We start from the raw sequence: 27,896 nt of genomic DNA, 5'->3' as shown, positions 1-27,896 counted from the left end.
CATATTATAAAACAAAAGGAAAAATATAATAATACCAGATACAGTATATTGAATCACATTAACGAACTCCTTACTCTCTATTCATATAGATTAGATTAATTCATATATTAGAATATAAACAATTGTATTAAAAAATAAAAGATCTACACCCACTACCAAAGTTGAAGCTGTTTAGGAAAAAAAAGAAAAATAAACTTATCAGATAATAAAATATTCTATTAACCAACTTCTGTACTTTAACAAGGAAGTCAAAGATTATGAGAATAATTTAAAAATGGACCCCACAAATTTTGAAAATCTTGGTTAGATTCAGAGATTGAACGACAAATCTTTTCTAAATTTAGGCATGCCATAACATCCCGTAACCACTGAACATGATTAGGCGGAACAGCATCCTTCCATTTGAACAAAAGTGCCCTTCTATCCATAAGAGAGATAAAAGCCAGAATGTGCAGATCAGATGTTTTCAAAATGATATCTTTCCTTCCAATAATACCAAATAGGGCAGTCAAAGGATTAGGCTTAAAATTTACTTTAAAGAGTACAGAAAAAGTTTGGAATACTTTCTTCGGATATTTTCCAAGACTTGGGCATGTCCAAAATACATGAATAAGGTACCAGGTTGATAGTGGTTCTCTTTAAGTAGGTGGGAACCACTGCCACTTAAAATTGATTTGTTTTCTTAAATTTCTTGAGCTGGGTAAGGCTGTTTGACCTAAATCATCAACTTTGTTTCTCTTTCCACAGATACTACTTGACTCTGCATTTCAGTGTTCCCAGCATTTGCTCCTTTTTTTCTCCTGTTAGAATTGCATGAACTTGCTTAAACTGTTTTCCTCCTTTTTCCTCCCCACCAAAATGCAACATTTAATGTTTTCCGTGCAAAATTTCATTGGTCACTCCCCCAGCCAGTCTCTGACCTCTTAAAGTCTATTACTTCCCTCCTCATGATTCGCTTTGTTTTGAGGTTTTGGAAATAGTGTCTTGTGCTCCTAAGTCAGTAATAACAAATTAGGACTCCGAGGGGCTAACATTTTTAATATCTCCCTGCTTCAATCTGAGGCAGTAAGATCTCCATGATTATTCTCAACACTGGCACCCCACAGACCTTTGTCCTTAGCCCTCTACTGTACTCCCTTATACAGTCACCACGGTGTGGCCAGATTCTGTTCTAACAAATGATACCACCATAGTGGGCAGTAGCTCAAATAATGATGAGTTGGCATACAGGAAGGAGTTGGCATGGTGACATGGTGCCATAACAACAGCCTTTCCCTCAGTGTCATTAAAACAAAAGAGCTGGTCATTGCCTTCAGGAAGGGTGTGTTCATTGATAGTGATGAAGTTGAGAATTTCAGCTTCCTGGGAGTGAACGCCAGTAGCCTGCCCTAGTCCAGTGCCATGACTAAGCTCACAAGCTCTTCTACATCCTTGAGTCTTGAGGTAAGTTTAACATGTGGTACCTGATCAAATGTTGTTAGAGAATCTAGATACAGCAAATCAACGGTCCCTCAATGGTGTCTCATTAAAGAACCTTATTTGGGTCAATCCAACAGGGGAGTTTCTTTCATCAGGCTTATTTGCTGGCCCGAGAGTAAAGTGCAGAAACAAATTTACATATTTTGAGATACAGCGCAGAACAGGCCTTTTCAGCCCAATGTTCTGCAGTGCCCAGCAACCCACTTATTTAACCACAGCCTAATCACAGGACAATTTACAATGACCAATTAACCTACCAACCGGTACGTCTTTGGAATGTGGGAAGAAACTGGAGCACACGGAGGAAACCCACACGCTCATGGGAACAACATACAAACCTGCTGCAGACGGTGTCAGAACTGAACTCTGAACTCCAGTGTCTCAAGCTGTAATAGTGTCGCACTAACCACTATGCTACCTTGGCATCTAGTGGTCACAGCAATTTGGAGTGAAGAGGAGAGGACGCAAAAAGTTACATATCTGGTGATTTTGTCTGGAAGAAGCTTGCAAAATACATTTGTAAGTGGTATCAAAGAGATAGTTAACGTTAGACTGAAGAAGTTTGCTTTAGATTGCTATGCCTCTAATAGGCTCAAATAATTCTTTAATGTAATGATTGATGTGAGCTGCTTATCAGGATGGGGTACCAAGTAAGGAAATAAATAGAACAACTGGGGGACCTTTTCAGGGCGTAAGCTTTGTCTTGAAATGTTGAGCAGCTCAAGAAGACTCTTAATAAAACCTCATTCTGCATGTAAAGTGTGATCAGAAGTTGTGACAATTAGGAAGATTGGAAATCTGTTAGAGTGGTGCCGTAACAAAATCCTCTCACTCAACTTCAGCAAAATCAAAAACCAGGAGGAAGAAGCTGGAGGTCCGTGAGCCAGGTCTTCATTAGGGGATTGGAGGTGGAGAGGGTCAGTAGCTCTAAAATCCTTGACATTAACGTATCAGAGGATCTGTCCTGGAACCAGCATGTTAAGTGCCACCACAAGGAAGGCATGACAGCACCTCTACTTTCTTAAAACAATAACATAGTTTTGGCACGTCACCAAGAACCCTCAAATTTCTATAGATGCACAGAGATGAATATCTGAACCAGTTGCAGCATAGCCTGTTATGGAAACATCAATGCCCAGGAATGGAAAGTGGTGGATACAACCCAGTCCATCACAGGCAGAGCCCTCCCCACCATCGTACATTTACATGGAGCGCTGCCACAAGAAAGCATCTTCCATCATCAAAGGCCCCCATCCACCAGGCCATGTCCACTTCTCGATATGCCCATCAGGCAGCTGGCACAGAAGCCTTGGGTCCCACAGCACCAGGTTCGGGAGCAGTTATGACCCTCACAACTATCAGGCCTCTGAACTGGCATGAATAGCTTCACTCTCCACAGCTTTGAACTGATTCTATGCCCTACACACTCACTTTCAATGACTCTTCATAACTCATGTTCTCAGTTTTTTTTGTTTATACAGTTTGCCTTCTTTTGTACATGGTTTGTTTGTGTTGGTTTATGTCTTTACTATCATTCTACTTCTGAACAGTCCATGAACACCACCTCACTATTTTGCTTTCTTTTTGCACAACTTATTTATTTTCTTTTATATTTCTTATTGTAACTTGGTTTTTTGTGTATTGCACTGTATTCCTGATGCTTAACAACAAATTTCATGACATCAGCACAATATGTTGGTGATGATAAACCTGACTCTAATGTATTATTTGTTGTGGATTCTATTGTATTTCTCTGTTTTTCCTGTAAATGCCTGAAAGAAAACGAATCTCAGTATAGTACAGTATATGGTAACATATACAGCATGTACTTGGATAATAAATTTACTTTGAACTTCAACTTTCACCACAGCTTCTAATTGAGGTCTATAAGCTATTTTGTTTATTTATTGCAGTTAAAATATCTATGGTAATAATCTAATGTTGCGTATTTCTCAAGAAGGCAGTAAAACAAGACCCGCAGAGCCTGGAAACACTTGAGAAAAGTTAAAATGTTATATTTGTTTTTTTAAGGATCTTACTTTGAAATGTAATGAAGAGGAGAAGTCACTGAGTTCTGAAACATTTGCAAAGTTGTCGGTGACAAATCTCAGAAGGCAGGCTGTTCCAGACCTTTCTACTGATCTTGGAATGAACATCTTTAAAAAGGTGAAGAATAACTTCAGAGATATTTATTTCCCCTAATCAAAAAAATTAAAAATTATATTGCTGGTGTAGTTAATATTGTATTTAAGTATTATTATTAACCTGTATGTATCAAGTGTCAGTTGTGGATAAAGTTATTGTGTATTAGTAATAACTATCAGTCCTGCTAAGTGTCTTTTGTTTTCCCATTTAGGTATGTGCAAGGGCAAATGTATATTAAAACAAAAAACATAAGAAATAAAAGCATGAGTGGGTCGTTTGTTCTGCTATTCAACAAATCTTGGCTGATCTTTTGTCCTAACACCATTTTCCTTCCATATAATCAAATCTTTGATTTTTATTTAGTGTCCAGAAATCTGTTATTCTGCTTTGAAGCCATTGATGACTTGACTTCCCCAGCCCTCTTGGGTAGAAAATTCCAAAGATTAATCTCCCTCTGAATGAAGAAGTGTTTTCTCATTTCAGTCCTAAATGTCCTATTCTAAGACTGTGTCACCTAGTTTTAGATTTCCTAGGCCAGGAGAAACATTCTTCCAGGTCCTTATTTTTTATGTCTCAGTAAACTCACCTCTCATTCTTATAAATTATTAAGAATAGAAACCTTGCTTGCTTGATTTTTCCTTCCATAAGATTCATTATATCATGATGCAGATAATGATGCTTTGCTGCGTACCCTCTATAGTAAGCATTTTGATCCCACCAAGGACCCATGAAATTGAAAAACGATATCTCTACTCTTAGAGTAAACTCTTTCTTCCCAAACGCCTGCTGCATCTGCATGTTAGCTTTCCATGACTCATGTACAAAAGATGCCCTCTCCCTTCAGACATTTTCCAATCCCTTTCCATTCAAGAAATACTCAGCATTTCTATTTTACTTACCAGTAGATAACTTTTCATTTGTGCATATTGCACTCCATCTACCTCGTAGCTACCTACTTATTTAACTTGTATACAGGTATATCCCTTTGAAGCCTTGCATTTTCATCACTACCCATATTCCTGGGTTCCCAAGTAGTTTTGCAGATGGTTTTCCAGACTGATGGCTTAGATGTAATGGCTGCTGCAGATCTGCAGGTATCTTCTCTGTGTGGGAACTTAGTTTGTGGGCACACTTTCAGTCTGCAAACTGTTTAGGTTCACAGTTTGCAGGAATGGTGCCCTGTCATAACCTGTGGATGATTTGTATAAATTCCAGTAGTTTCCCAATTACCAATGTCAGGTTGACAGGTTGGTAGCTCCCTGTTATTCTGTACCACCTTCAGAGTCACAGAAATGTTCAGCACAGAAATTATGTGCCTTTTGGGCCACCACACCCATACTGACCTTTATTCTCATCTCTACTCATCCTACTTGCTTGCATTAGGACCGTATCCTCCTATGCCTTGCTTATTTAACTGTCTGCATAAGTACCTGTTACACAGTAATTTTATCTGATTCCATCACTTCTCTGGCAGTGTACTCCTGCTTTTAAAAAATCCTCTCAAGTTCCATTTAAAATTTAATTTCTCCTTCTGGTTATTCTCTTTTGTGTTTGATATCTCCACCAGGAGAAAATGATTTGACTATCCATGCCCCTCATAATCTTACATACTTATGAGATCACCCTTCATCTTCCTTTGCTCCATGGAAAATAAGCCCAGCCTATCCAGTCTTTCGGAACAAACAGTCTGCTGGAGAATGTACTGAGCAGCGTCTGTGAGAGGAAGGGGATTTTTGACATTTCTGGTCATTTCTTGTGTTTCTATCCAGTCTGTCCCTCTAACAAAAGGTCTTCATCCCGGCAAACTTTCTCTGCCCCCTCTCCAGTACAAGCACAATCTTCCTGGAGTGTGCTGATCAGATTCTAAATGGGGTCACGTTTGCTTCCCTCCAATTTACAGAAACCGTTTAGATTTTGTAGAACTTTGAAAGACAATAACCAGAGATTTTATTATCTCCAGGAATGTATCTTTCAAAGCTCTGGGATATAGATTCTCAGTACGGAGTTCAGCAGTTTTTGGTCTAATTTACTTTTTAGTTTGCAGGCTAATTATTAAAGTACCATATATATTTTTTGGTTTCATTTTTTTAGAAGCTTTAATTTAGATCGTTTTATTGTGGCTATTTTATTACCAGCATTAACTAATCATGTAAATGTGTTAATGTTGGTTTTGAAGAAATATGGAGTATTTCAAAAAATCAAAAACATTCTGAATATTAATAGTCATAGAGGCAGAGGCATAAAGCACTGTCGAAGAGAAACAAGCCCTTCAGTCCATCTCGTCTATGCTATATTTATCTGCCTAGTCCTATTGACCTGCAGCTGAACCGTAGCCCACAATACTCCTCTCATCCATGTAACTATCCACATTTCTGTTAAATGTTGAAATTTAATCTGCACCCACCACTTCTGCTGGCAGCATGTTCCACACTCTCACCACACTCTGTGAAGAAATTCCCATTCATGTTGCCCTTAAGCATTTCACCTTTCACTTTTAACCCATGACGCCTAGTTCTAGTCTCACCCAACCTCAGTGGAAAAAGCCTACTTGCATTTGCTACCCTCTCTATACCCCTCATAATGTTGTATTCCACCATCAAATCTCCCCTCAGTCTTCTATGCTTTAGGGAATAAATTTCTAACCTGTTTAATTTTTCCTTGTATCTCAGGTCCTCAAGTCATGGCAACATCCTTCTAAATTTTCTGTACACCCTTTCAGTCTTATTGGCAACTTCCAAGCAATTGTGGATCTGTATTCCCAGTTTCTTCTGTTCTACCGCACTCCACAGTGCCTTACAGCTCACTGTGCAAGTCTTACCCTGGTTTGTCCTCCCAAAGTGCAACACCTCACACTTGTCTGCCTTAAATTCCATTTGCCATTTTTCAGTCCATCAACTTTCCTGGTAATTTCCTGGACAAACTCTGTAAGATTGGTTAGACATGACCTACCATGCACGAAGCCATGTTGACTATCCCTAATCAGTCCCTGTCTTTCCAAATAATCATATGTTCAGTCTCTTAGGATATCTTCCAATAACCTACTCACTACTGATGTCAGGCTCACTGGCCTAAAATTTCCTGGCTTATCCTTAGAGCCTTTTTTAAAAAATGGAACAACATTAGCTATTCTCCAGTCTTCCGGCATCTCACCTGTGGCTAAGGATATTTTAACTATCTTTGCTATGACCACTGCAATTTCTGCATTGGACTCGCACAGGGTCCGAGGGAAGACCTTGTCAGTCACTGGGGATTTATCTACCCTAATTTGCCTCAAGACAGTAAACACCTGCTCCTTTGTAATCTATAGAGTGTCCATGACCTCCCTGCTGCTTTGCCTTACCTCTACAGACTGTGTCCATCTCCCAGGTGAATACAGATGCAAATTGAAGATCTCTCTCATCTCTTTCAGCTCCATGTGTAGATGACCACTCCAGTTTTCCAGAAGATCAATTTTATCCCCTGCTATCCTTTTGTTCCTAGCTGTAGAAGCCCTTGGGATTCTCCTTCATGTTTCTTATTTGAGCAACCTCACTCCTTCCTTTAGCCCTCCTCATTTCTTTAAGTTTTCTCTTGCATTTCTTATACTTCATAAGCACCGTACCTCATTTGTTACTACCTGCCTATACCTCCTTTTTTTCTGAATCAGGGCCTCAATATCTCTTCAAAACCCTGGTTGTCTAAACCTGTTATCCATCATTTATTCTGACAGGGACATACAAGCTTTGTACTCTCAAAATTTCACTTTTGACGGCCTTCCACTTAGGAAGTACACCTTTGCCAGAAAACAGCCCGTCCCAATCCACATTTGCCAGATCCTTTCTGATACCATCAAAGTTAGCCTTCCTCCAATTTAGAATCTCAACCCGAGGAACAAACCTATCCTTCGCCATAATTATCTTGGCATTATGATCACAAGATGTCAAGTGTTCCCCTACACATACTTCTGTCACTTGCCCTGTCTCATTCCTTAATAGGAAATCTAATATCACACTCTAGTTGGGACCTCTATGTACTGATTAAGAAAACCTTCCTGAACACATATAACAAGCTCTATCCCATCCAGCCCTGGGAGTCCCAGTCAATATGTGGAAAGTTAAAATCACCTTCAGTACTATCACAACCTTGCGTTTCGTACAATAGTGTGTGATCTCTCTGCAAATTTCCTCCTCCAAATCCCATGAACTGTTGAGTGGTCTATAATATAATCCCACTAATATGGTCATCCCTTTCTTATTCCTCAGTTCTAGCCATCTAGCCTCAATAGACAAGCTCTCCAGTTTGTCCTGTCTGAGCTCTACCGTAAACACTTTCCCTAACTAGTAATGCCACCCCTTCCCGTTTAATCTGTCTTACTCTATCACATCTAAAGTAATGGAACCATGGAACATTGAGCTGCCTGCTCTGCCCCGCCTGCAACCAAGTCTCAGTAATGGGTACAATGTCATGATTCCATGTGCTGATCCATGTCCTAAGCTCATCTGCCTTTCCTACAATACTTGCATTGAAATGTGCACAACTCAGAACATTAGTCCCACCAAACTCAACCTTTCGACTCCTGCCTTTGTATATAGGCTTAGCAACATCTTTCCCCGCAACCACTGCACCATCTGCTCTGGCTCCCTCCCCCCTGCAACCCTATCTTAACCAGCCCCCCCCCCCCCACAACCCTATATTAACCAGCAACCCCCCCCCATGCAGCACAAGCAAACCTTCCTGCAAGGATATTAGTTCCCCTGCAGTTCAGATGCAGATCGTCCCTCCTGGCAGTTCCTATCTTCCCTGGAAGAGAGCCCAATGATCCAAAAACCTGAAGTTTTCCCGCTTGCATCATCTCTTTAGGCACGTATTAAACTGTATGATCTTCATATTTCTGGCCTCACTAGTACATGGCACAGGCGGCAATCCTGAGATCATAACCCCAGAGATCCTGTCCTTTAATTTAGCGTCTAATCCCCTGAACTCACTTCACAGGACCTCATCATCCTTCCTACCCATGTCTTGGTACTGACATGGACCATGATGTCTGGCTGCTCACCATCCCACTTAAGAGTGCTGTGGATTCGATCCAATGTGTCCCTGACCCTGGCACCTGGGAGGCAATATGACATCTGGGAATCTCATTCTTATCCACAGAACTTCCTGTCCTTTCCCCTAACCACTGAATCTTCTATCACTACAGCTCACCTGTCTTCCTCCCTTCTCTTCTGAACCATGCCAGCCTGGTTTTCTGCCTAATCCCATCTATGTGCACATAATCCCCATACCCCTTTAATTCATGAACCTGTCCAAACTTCTCTTAGACGTAGCCGTTGATCCTTCGTCTACCACTTCTGCTGTGGTTCATTCCACACTCGCACCACCCTCTGACTGAAGTAGTTCCCCTTCAGATTCCCCTTAAATATTTCACTTTCACTCAACTAACCTGAGCGGTTAAAGCCTGAATGCATTCACCTTATCTATACCCCTCAGAAATTCGTATACTTCTATATGTTTTCCTCATTTTCCTGTGCTCCAGAGAATAAAGTCCTATCTGACAGTGTTCAGCCTATCTCTGTAACTCAGATCCTATATCCCTACAAGATCCATATAAAAAAAACTCTTTCAATCTTGTTGATATCTTTCCTGTAGATAGGTGACTAAAACTGCAAATCAGGTCTCACCAGTGTCTTACACAACTTCAACATAACATCCTAACTCCTGTACTCAGTACTCAGATTTATGAAGGCCTGTGTGCCAAAAGCTGTCTTTACGACTATCAGTGATGCCACATTCAAGGAATTATGGATCTGTATTCCCAGATCCCTTTGATCTATTGCATACCACTGTGCCCTACTGTTCAATGGTCAAGTCTTACCTTGGCTTATCCTTCCTAAGTGCAGCACCTCACACCTCTCTGCATTATCTTCTATCTGCCATCTTTCAGCCCTTTTTTCCAGCTGGTCCAGAACATTTTGCAAACTTTGATAGCTTTCTTCACTGCGCACTGTGCCCACAAGTTTGGTGTCATCTGCAGATTTAACAAAGTTCATGACATATGCTGATGATATTAAACGTGATTCTCATTCTGAAATACTACATGCTGATCCACTTTACCGTAGTATCATCTGAATCATTACTATGAGTGATAAATAACCATGCACCCAACATCAGCCTCTGTGGAACACTGCTAGTTACAGGCCTCCAATTCACGAGACAGCCATCTACTACCACTCTTTGGCTTTCTTGCTAAACCACTGTTGAATCCAATTGACAATTTCATCTTCAGACCAGGTTCCCATGTGGGACCTTGTCAGTGGCCTTGATAAAGATGATTTCAACAAATTCATCAGCTTTCTTGATGAAAGCTCTTCAAAAAGCTCTATAAAGTTGGTTAGACGTGACCTGCCACACACAAAGCCATGCTATCCCTAATCAGGCCCTGTCTATCCAAATACTTATAAATTATGTCCCTTAGAATACCTTCCAATAATTTACCCACTACTGATGTCAGGCTCACTGGCCTATAATTTCCTGACGTGTACAAATTGTCTTAAACAACTGAACAACATTAGCTATCCTTCAGACCTCCAGCTTGCCACCCGTCCCTAAGGACTTTTTAATCATCTCTACCAGAGCCCCTGTAATTTCTTCCCTCACTTTCCAAGGTGTACAAGATAACACCTCGTTACGCCCTGGAGTGTTATCCACCCTAGTTTTTCTCAAGACAGCAAGCACTTCCTTTTCCATACTCCAGATACTGTCCATGGCCTCACTACTCTGTTTCCTCAGTTCTATAGACTCTTCCAAGTAAATACAGACACAGAAAGTTCATTTAATATTGCCTCTGTCTCTTTTGGCTCCTTGTATACTTGCTGATCTTCAGGAGGACCAGTTTTGTCCCTTGCAATCCTTTTGCTCTTAATATAGCAATAGAAGCTGTTGGGATTTACTTTCACTTTATCTGCCAGACCAACCTCATAAACAAAAGAAAATCTGCAGATGCTAGAAATATTTTGTTTCAGCCCTCCTAATTTCTCTCTTAAATGTTCTCTTGCAATTCTTATACTCAAGGGCCTCATTTGATCCCAAATGCCTACACCTGATATGCAGCTCCTTTTTGTTTTAACCTGGGCCTCAATATCTCTCAAGAGCCCAAGTTCCCTAAACCTGTTGTCCTTGCCTTTTATTCTGACAGGATCATACAAATTCTGTACTCTCAATATTTCACTTTTGAAGGTTTCCCACATGTCAAGCATCTCTTTACCAGAAAATATCTTATCCCAAATTCATTCTTGCCAGATCCCATCTGATGCCATCAAAATTGCCCTTCCTCCAGTTGAGAATCTTAACCTGAAGACCAGCCCTAACCTTCTCCATAATTATCTTGAAACTAATGGAATATGCAAGATTCAGTTGTGAACCACATCAAACACTGTTTACTAATAAAAATTATTACCTTTGTGCATTAGTTCAAGAGTCGTAAAGAGGACCGTGAACGCAAAGGCTCTATCCCATTCCATCACCCAGGTAAAAAGAGGCAACGGCGAATGGGAATGCCTTTCCTCCTACATGAGGATCATTTAGATGTATCACCAACACGAAGTACTTTCTCATTTGGGAGCTTTTCTGGAACTGGAGAGGAAAGACGTTTGGACAGAGGAGGCTGGCAAGCTACAATACTGGGTTAGCCAAATAACCTTGATGTCATATAATATTTCTTCCTCAATTATGTTTCCTCCGATGAAATCACAAATGTATTTTATAACCTGTCACCCTTGAAATAAAGATAATTTCTTTATCTTTCCTGATTACTAACTGTACCCTGAATGATACCTTTTATTTCATAAGCTGCAACCCAGCTCCCTTTGTGTCATAACTTTGCGTAGTCTTGCTCAATGTTAATAATGTTTTTTTTTCATTCTTGTTTTTGAAGTGGACAACCCTCCATTTTTAAACATTACACTCCATTTGCCAGCTTCTTGCCCCCTAACTTAACCAAGGTTCACGGTTCAAAATTTGCATGTATAAATCAACTCTGATGTTTATCTTCTCCAGACAGCCACAAAATACGGAAAAACCATGGCTATTGTTGAAAGAAACTACACCATCCCCCCCCCACAAAAAAAGAAAAAGAAACCAAACTCGCATAACCCAAATGCCCACCCCCTCCCTCGCAGAAAAACTAGTAGATCTCCCACACAGGAAAAGGCAGCTAGAACATCAAAAACCCCAAACCCCCAACCTCCTCCCTCGCAAAAAGTCAGTGACAATAACATCGAAACGCCAACTACCTCCCTCACAAAAAAGGCCAGCGACAATAGCATCAATCCCCAACCCCCCCACACACAAAAACTAACAGATCACCCCACAGAAGAACACCAACAGAGCACCATACCCCAAATCCCCAACCCCTCCCTCACACAAAAGTAACAGCAACAAGAAAAAATGCACAGAACATTGATGGAGACCAATATAAACTACAGTCCAATAATCACATAAATCTCAGAATTTCAAAAATGTCCTCCTGTCGGTATTGATGAGAGCGGCCGCACAATCTCCAGCCTTCCGTAAAGAGTGACCTCCATGCCGGGTCCGAAGCCTATCTATATTGTTGCAAGTTTCTTGCATCTGCCTCGCAACTTGCAAACATATCCAGCTTTATATCATCAGCAAATTTAGTCCCTTCATCCAAAACTGCCTGTTAGTGATTGCTAATTGAAGTTGACCTATTCAGCCCTATTTTCTTTTTTTTGTGTGTTTAGCCATTCATGCTGATATATTATCCCCAAGTGTGTGTGTTCTCATCTTGTGTCATTACCTTTAATGTGGTGCCTTACTGAATGACTTGCATGTTTGTGGCCACTGCTGCTGTAGCCCATCCATTTTAGTATTCTATTTTGAAGACAGATCCAAAATAATTATTTAGAAACTACGCCATTCTGTATCCCATTATTAATTCCCCACTCTCGTTGTATAAGGGACCAATCTTTACTTGAGCTGCTCTTTCCCTGTTTTTTAGTCTTACAAACTGTTTTTTCTCAACTTTGTTAATTTCTCTTTTTACTCTCGTCTCCTCTCTCCATTATTTTGTGTCATCTGTTTTTGGTTCATAAGAAAAATCCAAATCTTCTGCCCTAGCATTACCCTTTGCCACATTTTCTGCTTTTCAATTTAATAACCCCCTAAACTTCAATAGGCCTAGATCCTCACTGCAAAGCTACCTTCTCACCAGAGTACACCTTTGCTGAGATTTATGAATTATCTCTTTAAATGCCTACCACTGCTGACCTACTATTTTACCCTTTAACTTATTTTCCCAGTTTGTAGCTAATGTCTAGGACATGAGTCTCAGACACAAATTTCTCATCCTCTAACTGAATTTGAAATTCTACCATGTTAAGATGACTTCCTAAGGGATCTCTCACTGTTTGACTATAGAACTAATCCAATGTCATCATACAGTAACAAATTTCAAAGAACTTCTCCTTGGTTGGTTCCTCAACGTTACACTTTAAGAAACTACTATGTATACATTCTATGAACTCGTCGTCAGGGTTGCTGTTGCCAATTTAACTTCAATATCATAATAATTAATTTGCTTATGATTCTTGCAATCTTCATTACAAGCTCCTATTATTTCTTGATTTATACCGTATTCTATAGTAAAGCTATTATTAGGGAGCCAACCTATTACTGCTACCAATGACTTTACTTTTTATTTACTTGGAGGTGCGGTGTGGGACAGACCCTTGGAGGTGCAGTGTGGGATGGGCCCTTCGAGGCGCGGTGTGGATCGGACCCTTAGAGGCGCGGTGTGGGATGGGCCCTTAGAGGGGCGGTGTAGATCGGGCCCTTAGAGGCACGGTGTGGGATGGGCCCTTAGAGGGGCGGTGTGGGGCGGGGCCTTAGAGGGGTGGTGTGGGACGGGTCCTTAGAGGGGCGGTGTGGATCGGGCCCTTAGAGGCACGGTATGGGATGGGCCCTTAGAGGGGCAGTGTGGGACGGGCCCTTAGAGGGGCGGTGTGGGCCCTTAGAGGGGTAATGTGGGATGGGCCCTTAGAGGGGCAGTGTGGGATGGGCCCTTAGAGGGGCAGTGTGGGACGGGCCCTTAGAGGGGCGGTGTGGGACGGGCCCTTAGAGGTGTGGTGTGGAACAGGCCCTTCCAGCCCAATGAGCTGCACTGCCCAGCAACGCACTTATTTAACCCTATCCTAATCACAGGATAATTTACAATGACCAATTAACCTATTAACTGGTACTTCTTTGGACTGTGGGAGGAAACTGGAATACCTGGAGGAAGCCATGCAGCTCACATGGAGAATGTATAAACTCCTTACAGACAGCACAGGAATTGAACTCTGAACTCCGGAACCCTCTGAACTGTAATAGTGTTGTGCTAGACACTATGCTGCCATGGGCCCACCCTTCTTACCTTTACTATAATTTATCTGTACACACAGTGCATCTTGAGCTTCTGAATCAATATCAGTTCCTACCACTGTAATAATATTTCTTTATTAACAAATCTACCCTACTTTTTTGTCCTTTTCCTATACTACTGAAATGTTAAATGTTCCTTCACATTCACATAGAACACTGAGTATACAGCCCACACTGTCTGTGCTGAGCCTGAAGATACATCTGCCTGCATGTGGTGTATTACACTCAATTGTCTGCCTGTTCATGTGTCTGTCTAAATGCCTCTTAAACTTAGCCACCATAGTTGCTTCCACCATTTCCCCAGCAGCGCATTCCAGGCACCAGCACTCTACGTTTGAAAAAGCTGCCTTGTAAATCTCTTTTAAGCTTCTTTTAAATGTTCTGCTTCTCACTGTAAACCCTTTACTGTTTGACATCTGACCTGGGAAAACGATTCTGATTATCTACCTTGCTCATGCTTCTCATAATGTAAAAAATTTCTATCCGATCCCCCTCAGGCTTGATGCTCCAAGTTTGTCCAACCTCTGCCTGTAGCTGATACTCTCTACTCCAGCCAGTATCCTGGTGAACCTCTTCTGCACTCTCCCCAAAGCCTCCACATCTCTCCTGTACTGTGACATCAGAACTGCAAGCAGTACCCCAAACTACAGTTTTATATGGCTGCAATGTAAATTCTACATCACATTGATGACGTCAAACATGTCGTACAGCTTCTTTACCACCCTGTCTACTTGTCTTGCCACTTCCACTGAGTTATGGACCTGCGTGCCTAGAGCCATTTGTAACTCATGGCTCTGAAGGGTCCTGCAATTTACTGTTTACTTTCCTCTTATGTTTGACCTCACACTTTTCCAGATTAAACTCCATCCACCATTCCTCTGCCTCATCTATGGCCTGCTGAATCATTTGTCAACCTCACTCACTACTGAAAACGTCCAATTTTTGTGTCAGCCACAAACCGGCTAATCAGCCCACCTGTTTTCTTCCTCTCCCCCCCCCACCAGCCTGGTTCGGCTTACTGCTACAACCCTTAAATACCGGACCATACCTATTTAAATTAAATTACTTGCAATCAGTAGAAGTGTTAATGGTGTACATAGTTTAATCTGTCTTGTTTTAGTCGTGATTTGCATGTGAAAGTATGTGTCTGTGTACATCATTCAATGCAATCTGGTTAATCAATTTTTATGGATGCTGTTTTGAAAAATATTCTATTGCAGGAAAATTCACTCGGCGAGGCAGTTCAGATACGGCAACAGAAATGGAAAGCATGAGTGCTAAACATTCTCATTCCCATCACACCTTGCTGAGTGACATACCTGATCACTCTAACAGTCATGGAGATAACACGGTTAAAGAAGGTAAGGTGCAAGTTCCTTGGAGTGGAAATTTTCCACTAGACACTATTGATCTAGGGCAGGGGTCCCCAACTTTTTTTGCACCACGGACTGGTTTAATATTGACAATATTCTCGTGGACCGGCCGACTGGGGGGGGGGGGAGGGGGCACGGTGTTCAAGTAGGGTTAAACTCACCTCAAGATGCCTTTTACAGTTAGGGTTGCCAACTTTCTCACTCCCAAATAAGGGACAGAAGTAGCAGTCAAATCCCGGGACACTTTTCCCCAGGAAAGACTATCATGACCACGAAGCCTTGCGCGGGCACCTGTGTGCGCATGTGATGTGCGCATGCACGTACGTGCCGATGTTTTTCCCACAAGTCCGTTTTCGCTTAATCTTCCCGACTATACTGTACATACATGAGTTCTACTTTATATAGGCTATCTATTTATCATATCATTCCTGCTTTTACTATATGTTAGTGTTATTTATTTTTGGTTTTATGTGTTACTTGGTATGATTTGTTAGGTTATCTTTTGGGTCAGGGAACGCTCAGAAATTTTTCCCATATAAATTAATGGTAATTGCTTCTTCGCTTCACGCCATTTTGGCACGAAAGGTTTCATAGGAACGCTCTATCTTAGCGGGGGAAATACGGGACAAACCAATTTAGCCCAATATACGGGATGTCCCGGCAAATAAGGGACAGCTGGCAACCCTATGTTCAAGTTCAACAGTGCGTGACAGGGAATGAGGAAAGGTGCAGCTGACTCATATCGTTTTCTCGCAGCCCGGTAGCACATGCTCTGCAGCCCGGTACTGGTCTGCGGCCCGGTGGTTGGGGACCGCTGATCTAGGGTGTAAATTGCTTTAGAATTATTGTGCCCCTGCCCCTCCCACCTTCAAATCTCCACTCAGAATCATTTACATACTGTACGGTGAAACTACATTAAACCGACATGCTTGGTGCCAGATTAGTAGATTTTCCAGACTAATGTGCTCTTAATTGACATTTTAAACTGTTAAACAGTGTAATAGTATAATCAATTTAGCAGTGAATTTTGAGGGTGTGTGGGACTGGGTCCCTGTGTGATTGAGGAAGTATAGGAGCCAGGAGTCAATGTGTTTTAGGTTAATGCAGAAGCCAGAGCACTGTGTGCAATAGGGAGCACAGTCATCTGCACTCATGAATCAGATACCAAATCATCAGCATTTTTGAAAAATTGAAAAATAGTTATTTGAGTTTCACTTTATTGCCAAGTGCAAGATCTGCCGTGAATTAGTGCAATAAACTCTGAATGTTTTAAAAACATATAATTGTTAAAAATGAAACTGCTTGATGTATTTAAAAAAGAATATTTGACGCAGTTTGATCATTACAACCACAAATAAAGTTTTAGAAACAGCACTTTAATCAGTCTGCCAATACACAAAATTTTAAACAATCTAATTTGAAAATGTACCAAAACAACAATAATTCGTTGTATAATATTTGATAGAGGAGGAAGATTTTTATTAAATCGAAAGAAAAATTATGTCACAGGGCATTTCAGCCAAGATTATTTGTACCCCAAAGTGCCATTTGATTTTTGGAGCTGTGAACAGAAATTATTAGAAGCTTCCAGTGCAGATTATGTCAGTTCAAGGGTCTTTCTTTGATCCTACTTAATACAGAAGGATTTGGAAACTTTAGTTGCCCGAAATCTAATTTGTGTTTGAAACCACTCTTAGCCTCCCCCCCCCCCCCCCACCACACTCCACAATTTATCTGTTGAATAAAGTTATTCAACTTGGAAAAAGTATTGAGATATGTTTTACACAAAAAAATTCCCTTGTTAATGAGAGTGAGATATTGAGCAGTCTCATCAACAAATCAGTCAAGATCCAAAATAATCACATGGGATGGTGAAACTCAATTCTGTCCATGGTCATTAAGGCACCACTGAAGTATACTAGGTGTGTTTTTTCTGGTGACCTCAGGATTGAGTGAGCCCAGAGTGTCCTTGAAACAGCTTAAGAGGGACAATGGTAGAGACTTTTAAGTAACATATCTGCCTTTTTCATGGAGAGTTGTGTATTGTTGCATGGTCTACTGCAAGATAAAATTTTAACATAAGCAGAAAAATCTTTATTATAATTGGAAAAATGATTGAATGCTATGTTATTTACACCACGCTGTATCTTTGAGCTTATGCACCCTCTGTCAGTGCATTTGCCAAAATCATGGATCTCATGATTTGGGGGTAATAACGTTGTAAATGATTTATACTGTTTTTTTCACTTAAGAATAATATGAGTGAATTGAAGGAATTCATGAGTTTAAAGTAAATCAAAATTTTCTTGTATAATGCATTTAGTCTTCAGTTAATATCCATGACAATACTGCTTGTTCATCATTGTGTGTTATGTTTAATGCATATTGCAACAATGCTTAAATTCCTACACACAAAAGTGACCATGGGGTAAAAATAAACTCAGATCTATTTTGGGGGTGTTTATATTCTCTGCCATGTGACAATCCCAGATAATCACCTAAATTTGCTTCTTGTTTGTGTGAGAAGTTGCAGTTGGTTGGCCCTGTGATGTTGCCTGCTGCATTTTTCTAGATCGGTGTGAGTTGGCTGTGAGATATTTTCCTATGGAGTTTGACCCTTATCTTCCATTCACTCCAGGTATCAAAGATAGACAGAATTAATTTCAAAAGGAGGGGAAGGGAAATAACTGCAGATGCTGGAAATCTAATATCAAAACAAACAATGCTGGAAATACTCAGTAGGTCAGGGCAGATGTGTGGACAGAGAAGAAACATTTCAGGTTGAAAACCTTTTATCAGAATTGGAAAGGAGAAGCAAGAAGCTTGTTAAGCTGTAGGTAAAATGAGTGAGAGAGAGAGAGCATGTCTGTGATAGAGTAAAAATAGATTAACCATGGTGATAAACTGTAAAAGGTTTGTTGAACGCCTTCACTCCATCCAAAACATGCAAGATTTCACAGTGGCCAACAACTTTAATTCCAATTCTCAGTCCCTTTCTGACATGTCAGTCCATGGCCTCCTCTACTGCCGTGATGAGGCCACTTTCAGGTTGGAGGAGAAACACCTCAATATTCCATCTGGGTAGCCTCCAAACTGATGGCATGAATGTCAAATTCTCTAACTTGCAGTAATATTTCCCCTTCCCCCTTCCCTCTTCTATTCTCCACTCTGGTTCCCCTTTACCTCTTCTCTTTTACTTGTCTGCCTTGCCTGCCCCTGGTGCCCCTCCTCCTTCCCTTTCTTCCATGCTCCACACTCTTCACCTATCAGATCCCTTCTTTTCCAGCCTTTATCTTTTCTACCTATCACTTACCAGTTCCTTACTTGAAACCCCTCCCCCACCCATAGGGTTCACCTATTACCTTCGAGCTCATACTCCTTCTCTGCCCCACCTTCTTATTCTGACTTCTTCCCCTTTCCTTTCCAGTCCTCGTGAAAGGCCTCAGCCTGAAACATAGGCTGTTCATTCATTTCCATAGATGCTGCCTGAGCTGCTGAATTCCTCCAGTATTTTGTATGTGCTACTCTGGATTGCCAGCGTCTGCAGAATCTCTTGGATTAGCTGTAAACAGTTGGTTAATGTGAATAGGAGCATTTAGAGAGTGAGAATATGGACAAAGTATCATAGACATAAGATTATAGGAATTGTGCAATGCAGAGTAAGAAGATGTGCTGGGCAGGTTTGGCAAGGCATGATGACTTCCAATGAAATATAATGAAAATAAAAGGGGAAATAACAAAGCTGAGCCAATATGGATGACTGAAATTGTTAAACTAATTTTGTAGAATTCATACTGAGTGCAGAAGGATGTAGTGAACCCAGACAGAATATAGGCTGTTGATCTTCAAGCTCGTGTTGGGCCTTGTAACAGTCCAGGGTGCCACATACTGTTTGAGTTGGGGTGGAGAATTAAAGTGGCCAGTTTAAATCCAGTTTAGCTTGATTACTTGATACATCTGTGGGTAAAATAAACTTAATTTTATAATTAAATTATAAATTGACAAAACTATAATTTGGGATGAAAATTCATATATCAGATTGGTGTGTCACCATCTTGAATTATTTCATGTACGTAATCTGAAAATCAGAATTCTGTAACATGTTCTGCCAATATTGCATAAAATGATTGAAATTGCAACACATGAAATTAGTGGCATAATGTGCTGCCCCATGAAATTCTAAGTGGTTATGTTACATTTTACTTTTGCATTTGAAGTTAAAGCAACAAAAAATAATTAATTTTATATTTTACAGTGAGATCACAGATTTCCACAATTACAGTAGCAACTTTCAACACCACTGTAGCCTCGTTCAATGTGGGATATTCGGATTTCTTCAGTGAACACATGCGAAAACTATATAACCAAGTGGCTATACCGGAATTGCCCCATGAGCCACTGGCATGTGCCAACTTGCCCCGCAGTCTGACTGATTCCTGTATAAACTATACCTGCCTTGAAGAAACAGAAAACATGGAAGGAACTAACAACTTTATCAAGAAAAATGGAATGCTTGATCTAATGGTAAAGTTTTATGATAAAACAATCACTTTGGCTTTGGAAAGTATTAAGTGAGTCCGAAGAATTAAGATTTTAGTTATTTTATATTTAAATCTTTTACAGAAAAAAGTGATTTTTAAAGCATCCGTTAGTATTTTGTGAATGCTTACAGTCTTCTCTTAATTTGAAATTGTTCATTTCAAATCCTGTATTACTTTAAGTATGAAATAATAGAGAGTAACAACTTTGATTTATTGAAGCAACACACACAAAATGCTGGCGGAACTCAGCAGGCAGGCAGCATCAATGGAAAAAAGTACAGTTGACGTTTCGGGCTGAGACCCTTCAGCAGGACTGGAAAAAAAAAGATGATGTCTAGAAGCACAAGGTGATATGTGAAAGTGGGGTGGGCGGATGAAGTAAAGAGCTGGGAAGTTGGTGAAAGAGATACAAGGCTGGAGAAGGGGGAATCTAATAGGAGAAAACAGAAGACCATGGAAGAAATAAAAGGGTGGAGGAGCACCAGAGGGAGGCGATGGGCAGGCCAGGAGATACATACGGTGAGAGAGGGAAAAGAGGAAGGGGAATAGTGGGGGAGGGGGAGTGACATTTCCAGAAGTTCAAGAAATTGATGTTCATGCCATCAGGTTGGAGACTTCCCAGGTGGAATATAATGTTTTATTCCTCCAACCTGAGTGTGGTCTCATCGTAACAGTGGAGGAGACCGCAAGTTGACATATTGGGATGGGAATGGGAAGTGGAATTAAAATGGGTGGCCACTGGGAGATCCCACTTTTTCTAGCGGATGGAGCATGGGTGCTTGGCAAAGCAGTCTCCCAATCTACGTCGGGTCTCACCAACATACAGGAGGCCACACCAAGAGCACCGGACCCAGTATATGACCCCAGCAAACTCACAAACATTGCCTCACCGGGAACGAGTGTTTGCAACCCTGAATGATAGTGAGGGAGGAGGTGAAAGGGCAGGTGCAGCACCTTCGCTTGCAAGGATAAGTACCAGGAGGGAGGTCAGTGGGGAGGGATAAATAGACAAGGGAGTTGCATAGTGAGCGATCCCTGTGGAAAGCAGAAAGTGGGGGGAAGGGAAAGATGTGCTTGGTGGTGGGATCCGGTTGGAAATGGAAGGGTCTTGGCCCGAAACGTCGACTGTTTATTCATTTCCATAGATGCTGCCTGACCTGCTGAATTGCTCCAGCATTTTGTGTGTATTGTTCTGGATTTCCAGCATCTGCCGAATCTCTTGTGTTTTCTGTTTTGCAAGTATTCTATACTTTTTCAGACGTTTATATTTTACCAGAAATTTCTAATTACAATTTATATACTGTTGCCACAAGTTTGTGCACTTGCACATAGTACATTGAACATCAGAATTCCAATCAGTTATAAGGAACAAAACTGAAGTTGTAATTATTAATGCTCATCTTGGCCATCTCTGTGAATCAGTGAATTGTAGTAAAATACAAGCTGTTTTAATGACACATGGAAACTACTCAGGTTTTTGGATAATGAAATATCAAAGGAATGGGATTAAATCAGGAAAGCAGCTGTGAGTTAGAAGAGCAAGCATGAGTTTATGGAATGGTGGACCAGTTTTTGAGGTACTGAATGTCTTCTACTTCCATTTCTTATGCTCTTCAATGAGAAGTGATGTTTCCATTTCCTTTTCTGCTATGGAGAAGGTGTGGTGATATCAGACCTATAGCAGCTGTATGCAATGCCAAATTAACAAAAGACATAGCTGAGACCATAACTAAAGTTGTATATTGTAGGTATTTTAAAAACTTCACAAATTTGCCCATGATACTCAATATAAATTTTCTTTCCAGAAACTGTAAGTTCTTGAAATCTTGACTTGCACCTCTAAAGTATGGTGCAGATGACCAAAGGAAAATGGTAATGAAAGTTATTTGTATGATTAACTCATTTATTTATTGATCAGCTAGGGGTATTAGAACTTGGTGGTCAAAACTCACCTCAGGTACAGAAATACTGTTGTATTCTTGCCGGTGGTTAGGAGTGAAGGTGTAAGTTAGTGCTTCATGGGATTGAGACGACAGAGATCTGAGGGCTACTACATGCAACACAACAGGTTGGCATGCAGAAACAGTGAGTATCAGGAAGGCTGGCAGGAGGGTGATTTACATTGCATGGGGTATGGAGGCTAAAAGACAGGCAATTTATAATGGAATGGAAGTGTTGTTGAGGCCAAGGTGAAATTATATTCATAGAGTCATACAGCATTTAAAAAGGCCCTTTTACCAACCTTGTTCATGCTGATCAAAATATCCATATAAACTAGTTCCACCCACTTGCATAAATAGGCCACAATTTAATCAAAACAGCAGAGCAGGCTCAGGAGGACAATTATCCTCTAGGTCCTGTTTGTTTGTCTACAATACAGGGTTATCCTGAAGAAGAGCAAGTTGAAGAAATAGTTATTTATCTGTTATGTCGATTATGCTCCTGAACCACAGGATCAGCTTGATTTTGATATCTGCACCAGTGCTTTGCAAGCATATAAATTATATGTATTAAGAATATTCAAAGCCATTGTCCATTGTTCTCATAAGAGAGAGTTCCAAAGATTCAAGACCCTCTAAAAGAAAAACATTTGCCTCATTTTTATTTTACATGTGCAGCCCTTTAGTTTTAAACTGTGTTTCTTTTTCTAAATCCTTTCAAAAGAGAAAATATCTTGTCCACATTGACTGAATTAAACCACTCAGTATCTTACTGGATTCAATTCATCTCCTTGCTTTTCTGAACACTGGTGGAGATGAGTATAGTCTGGTAAGCCTTTGCTCATAAGGTAATCTGCCAATTCCAGGTATCAATCTAGTAGGCCTTATCTATTCTGCTAAAGCATTTATACCCTTCTTTAAATAAGGAGACCAATAGTGAAAGAGTATTCCAGTTCTCCCCCTTAAGATTCTTAGTAAGAATCTAGAAGAGCACTTGAATTGCCTAAGCTGTGGACTAAGTACTGGAAAATGGGACAAATACGTGCTGTATGAGTCTACTCTGGTCAGCGTGGAGATGGTGGCATGTTTCTGTACTCTGTCTCTATATAGTCTCATTAATACCCTACAAAACTGAACCAAGCTCACTAATTTTAGTATTTAATTTCAGTTGCAATAAACACATGTTTTATCAGCTTTCCTAATTGCTCACTGTTCTTTTATGAATCATACATTAGGATACTCATCTACCATATTCATATTTTCCCATTATTATTTCTCCAGAATTATTCTGTATCTCTCTTTTTACATTATTATAGAAACTCTTTCTATTTGCTCTCCTATTTCTGTTTTTATTGTGCACGCTAACTTTTACAGTATTAGTATTTTAAGCTTTACTTTAGCCAGTCTTTGCCTGGTTTTAACATTCTTTCCAATATTCTGGCCTGCCTCTTGCCTTTGCAGATTTAAGCATTGGTTTCTTTCTTTAAGCTTGATGATATCATTGACTTCTTGTAATCATGGATGATGGGTACTTTTCTTTGCAATTTTCTTTATTAATTGGAATGTATTTATTCTCTGCCACCAAACCGCAGTTAAGTACTCGCTTAGTCTAATTTGCCAGTTCACTGTATTTGCTCTGCTTTTTGTACCCTCATAATTGTCATTTAACTTTCAGGTCATCAATTTTATTTCATTGCTCTCTTACTAAGTCTTGTGCAGTTTGCTTTCTGATTGGCTCGAGAAGGAGCTATTCTAAGAAACTATGTTTCCTGAGCTGTCGTTGGTCATCTTACGTTTCTGGACTTTATGTAACTTTCTGACAAGTTCCCATTTTTTCTTTCCTTGCATTCTCTCCTTCTGTGGAGTTGCTATTAGAAGACCTATATATCACACCAACTAATAATTTATTGCCATGATTATTCTTACCTCCATGCAAACTTCTTCAAAATTCTGGATTCCTGATCTTCTCTTGGGTTATCCCTACCTTTTACACTGTCTTTAATTAACAGAGCTGTACTTTCACCTTTTCCTAGCTTCTTGTCTTTCCTAAATGTCATGTATCCTTCAACATAGAAGGTGCAGACGATGTCTTAAATTAATACCTTTGGTATTCGCAGAGGAAACAGACATTGTGGTTTGGAGAAGTAAGTAAAGGGGTAGGTGAAAGTCTAGTTTCCGTAAATAAAGAGGAGCTACTCAATGAGTAAGCTTAGAGATGGACCAGGTAGAAATTTTCCCAGTTAGTTAGAAGAGGCAAGGAAAAAGATTGCTGGAACTCTTGCTGAGATTTGTAATCTTTGATGGCCACAGGTGAGGTAGCAGATGATAGGATGACAGCAAATGTGGTCATATTTACCTGCTAACACAGCAGGCAAGAGCCTGGTAAATACAGGCTTGTGAATCTAATGTGAGGGAAGATGCTGAGAAAAAATCTGCAGGAGAAAATTAATGATCACTTGGAAAGATGGGAACTAATCAGTGTCAGCCAAGATGGCTTTGTAAGGGATAGATTCTGCCTGATCAATTTGGTTAACCTATTCTCAAAGAGGTAACTAGAATGTTTTGGTGAGAGCAGGACAGAGGATGTGGAGGCAAGATTATTAAATTTATGGATGTCAAGAAAACTGGCAAAATATTGATAGTATGGAAGGCCCCTTTAATGCAGAGAGGTATTGGTGAAATGAGCTGATGGTGTTTAATCCAGACAAACATGAAAAGATGCACTTTGGGAGTACTAGTGAAGCTAGGGCATACAGCAAGTCATGAATGATAAGTTATTTCATAGTACAGAAGAGCAGGAGGTCCTTGGGGACAAATCCATCGATCCTTGCAGGTGGTAACACAGAGAGGTTCGGAAGACACACGTGACGCTGTCCTTCATTATGCCAGAATGCTGTTTCTGGATTTAATTTCGGCATTCAACCCTATTGTTCTAGAGACATTGATGAAGGAACTCTTACTTCTCAATCTAAACACACCACTGTGCAACCAGGTGTTAGGCATCCTAACCAACAGACCTCAGATAGTCAGCATGTACAACTGCTTCTCCCTCCCCATCATCCTCAACATGGGTGCCCCCCAGGGCTGTGTACTGAGCCCACCGCTGTACACACTGCTCACAAGACTGAGTGGCCAATCATCAGGTTCATCACATTGTCAGGTTCGCTGATTACACCACAGTAGTTGGGCTCACTACAAGCAACAATAAGGCTGCCAACAGAGAGGAGATGGAAGATGTTTAGGCCTGGTGCCAGGCAAATGACCACTTTCTCAATACCAACAAGTCGAAGGAGATGGTTATCGACTTCAGGAAAACTCGCACCATTCACATCGATGGCACAGCAGTGGAAACTGCGAGCAATTTCAAACTCTGAGAGTGCACATTTCGCATAACCTGTCACGGTCCCTGAACACGTTCCCCACCGTCAAGAAAGCCACTAGTGCCTCTACTTTCTGAGGAGGTTGAAAATAACTCTGCACATCAGAACTCACGACCTGATGCGTAGTTGAGAACATCTTAACATGTGTGGAATGGAAGCTGCGGCTGACAGGAAAGCTTTACAATGGGTAGTTAAAACTGCCCAACTCATCACCAGCACCAACCAACCTGCTATCAAGGGCATATATACAGAAAGATGCCAGAAGAAGGATAGCAATATCATGAATGATACCACCCACTCTGCTCCTGGCCTGTTTGTCCCGCACACATTAGGGAAGAGGCTATGTAGCTTCCTCACCAGTCACTAGACTCAAAAACAGTCACTTGCTCAAGCCCTCAGACCTCTACCATTAAAACCCATGATACTTCACCTTATGTACAGATACTCCTGTATATAGCATTACTTTTTGTACCTGCAATCAGTCTATGTATAGAAGCTAATTTTATGTATTTATATTTATTATAATTTTGGGTGCCAAGTCTTTATGTATATTTAAGGCAGTGGTTGATAGATTCTTGATTGGTCAGGGCATGAATGGATACAGGGAGATGGCAGGAAATTGGGGCTGAGAGGGATATTGGATCAGCCATGATGAAATGGCGGAGCAGACTCGATGGGCCAAGTGGCCTAATTCTGCTCCTATATCTTATGGCAGATGGAATTCAATCCCCAAAAGTGTGAAATGATGCACTTTGGAAAATCAAAGTTGAAGGCAGAGCACAAGATCAAAGGCAGGATTCTTAGCAGTGTGGTGGAACAGAGGGATCTTGGGGTCCAAGTACATAGATCCCTCAAAGTTGCTGCACAAATTGTTGGGGGGGTTTAAGAGAGCATGTAGTGTGCTGGCCTTTGTTAGTCAGGGGATTGTGTACAAGACCAGTGAGGTAATGTTGCAGTTCTATCAAACTCTGCTTAGACCACAATTAGAGTATTGTGTTCATTTCTGGTCACTTCATTATAGGAAAGATGTAGAAGCTTTAGAGTGGGTGCAAAGGAAATTTATCAGGATGCTGCCTAAATTAGAGATGACAGACATAGAGTATTAGAAAACAACAGCCACAGAAACAAGTACTTTAGGCCATATACTCTATGCCAAGCTATTAATCTGCTGATTTCTGTTGACCTGCACCCTGACCATAACCCTCCATACCCCTGTCGTTCGTGTACCTATCCAAATTTCTCTTAAATGTTGATTTGGAACCCACATCCACCACTTGCACTAACAGCTCATTCCACACTCTCACCACCCTGAGTTCCCTCTCATTTTCCCCTTAAACATTTCACCTTTCACCCTTAACCCATGACCTCTAATCGTAGTCTCACCTAACCTCAGTGGAAAAAGCCTGCTTGCGTTTGCCTTATCTATACCCCTCATAGTTTTGTGTACCTCCCTCAATCTTTTGAATTCCAGGGAATAAAGTAGAAATCTAATCAACGTTTCCCTATAACTCAAGTCCTGAAGTCCCCACAACATCCTTGCAAATTTTCTCTGCACTCTTTCAGTCTTATTTACATCTTTCATGTAGGTAGGTAATGAAAACTGCACACAATTCTCCAAATTAGGCCTCGAAAACGTTTTATAAAATTTCAACATAACATCCCAACTCCTGCAATCTACATTGATTTATGAAGGCCAATGTGCCAAAAGTTTTCTTTACAGTCTTATCCACCTGTGATACCATTTTCAAGGAATAATGGATCTGTATCTCCTGTTCTGTCAGTTCTACCACACTCCTCAGTGCCCTACTGCTCATTGTGTCCTACCCTGGTTTGTTCTCACAAAGTGCAACATCTCAGACTTGTCTGTATTAAATTCCATCTGCCATTTTCAGCCCATTTCACCAGCTGGTCCAGATCCTGCTGCAAGCTTTGATAGCCATCCTTACTATCCACAGCACCCCCAATCTCGGTGTCATCCATAAATTTGCTAATCCAGTTTACCACATCATCATCCAGATTGTTGATATAAATGACAAACAACAATGGACCCAGCACTCCACTGGGCCTCCAGTCAAAGAGTAACTGTCTGCAACCACTCTCTGGCTTCTTCTGCGAAGCCAATGTCTAATCTAATTTGCCACCTCATCTCTAATACCAAGCGACTGAACCTTCTTCCAGCCTCCCACGACTGACCTTGTCAAAGGCTTTGCTAAAGTCCATGTAGAGAAAATCCATCAACTTTCCTGGTAACTACCTCAAAAAAACTCTATAAGATTTGGTCAGACATGACTTAGCACACACAAATCCATGTTGAGTAAGCACACACAAATCCATGTTGAGTATCCTTAAGTAGTCCCAGTCTAGCCAAATACTGATTTGTCTGGTCTCTTAGAATACCTTCCAATAACGTTTTTCCTTGGAGCGACGTAGGATGAGAGGTGACCTGATAGATGTGTATAAGATGATATGAGAGGCATTGATTGTGGATAGTCAGAGGCTTTTTCCCAGGGCTGGAATGGCTAACACAGGTGGGTACAGTTTTAAGGTGCTTGGAAGTAGGTACAGAGGAGATGTCCGGGGCAAGTTTTTTACACAGAGAGTGGTGAGTGCCTGGAATGG

At 40.8% G+C, this 27,896-nt stretch overlaps 1 protein-coding gene across 1 annotated transcript in view; it reads left to right on the top strand.

The window, feature by feature from the left end:
* Nucleotides 1-27,896, top strand: part of LOC140198605 (protein unc-80 homolog) — a 227,770-nt gene that overhangs the window by 33,809 nt on the left and 166,065 nt on the right. Inside the window, 4 exon segments of the mRNA XM_072259605.1 lie at nt 3,511-3,645; nt 11,073-11,286; nt 15,264-15,404; nt 19,672-19,940. Of these exon segments, the coding sequence (XP_072115706.1) occupies nt 3,511-3,645; nt 11,073-11,286; nt 15,264-15,404; nt 19,672-19,940 (759 nt within the window).

Source organism: Mobula birostris, chromosome 6 (assembly GCF_030028105.1).
Source record: "Mobula birostris isolate sMobBir1 chromosome 6, sMobBir1.hap1, whole genome shotgun sequence".
Lineage (NCBI taxonomy): Eukaryota > Metazoa > Chordata > Chondrichthyes > Myliobatiformes > Myliobatidae > Mobula > Mobula birostris.
This window is presented reverse-complemented; position numbering and strand designations above follow the sequence as displayed.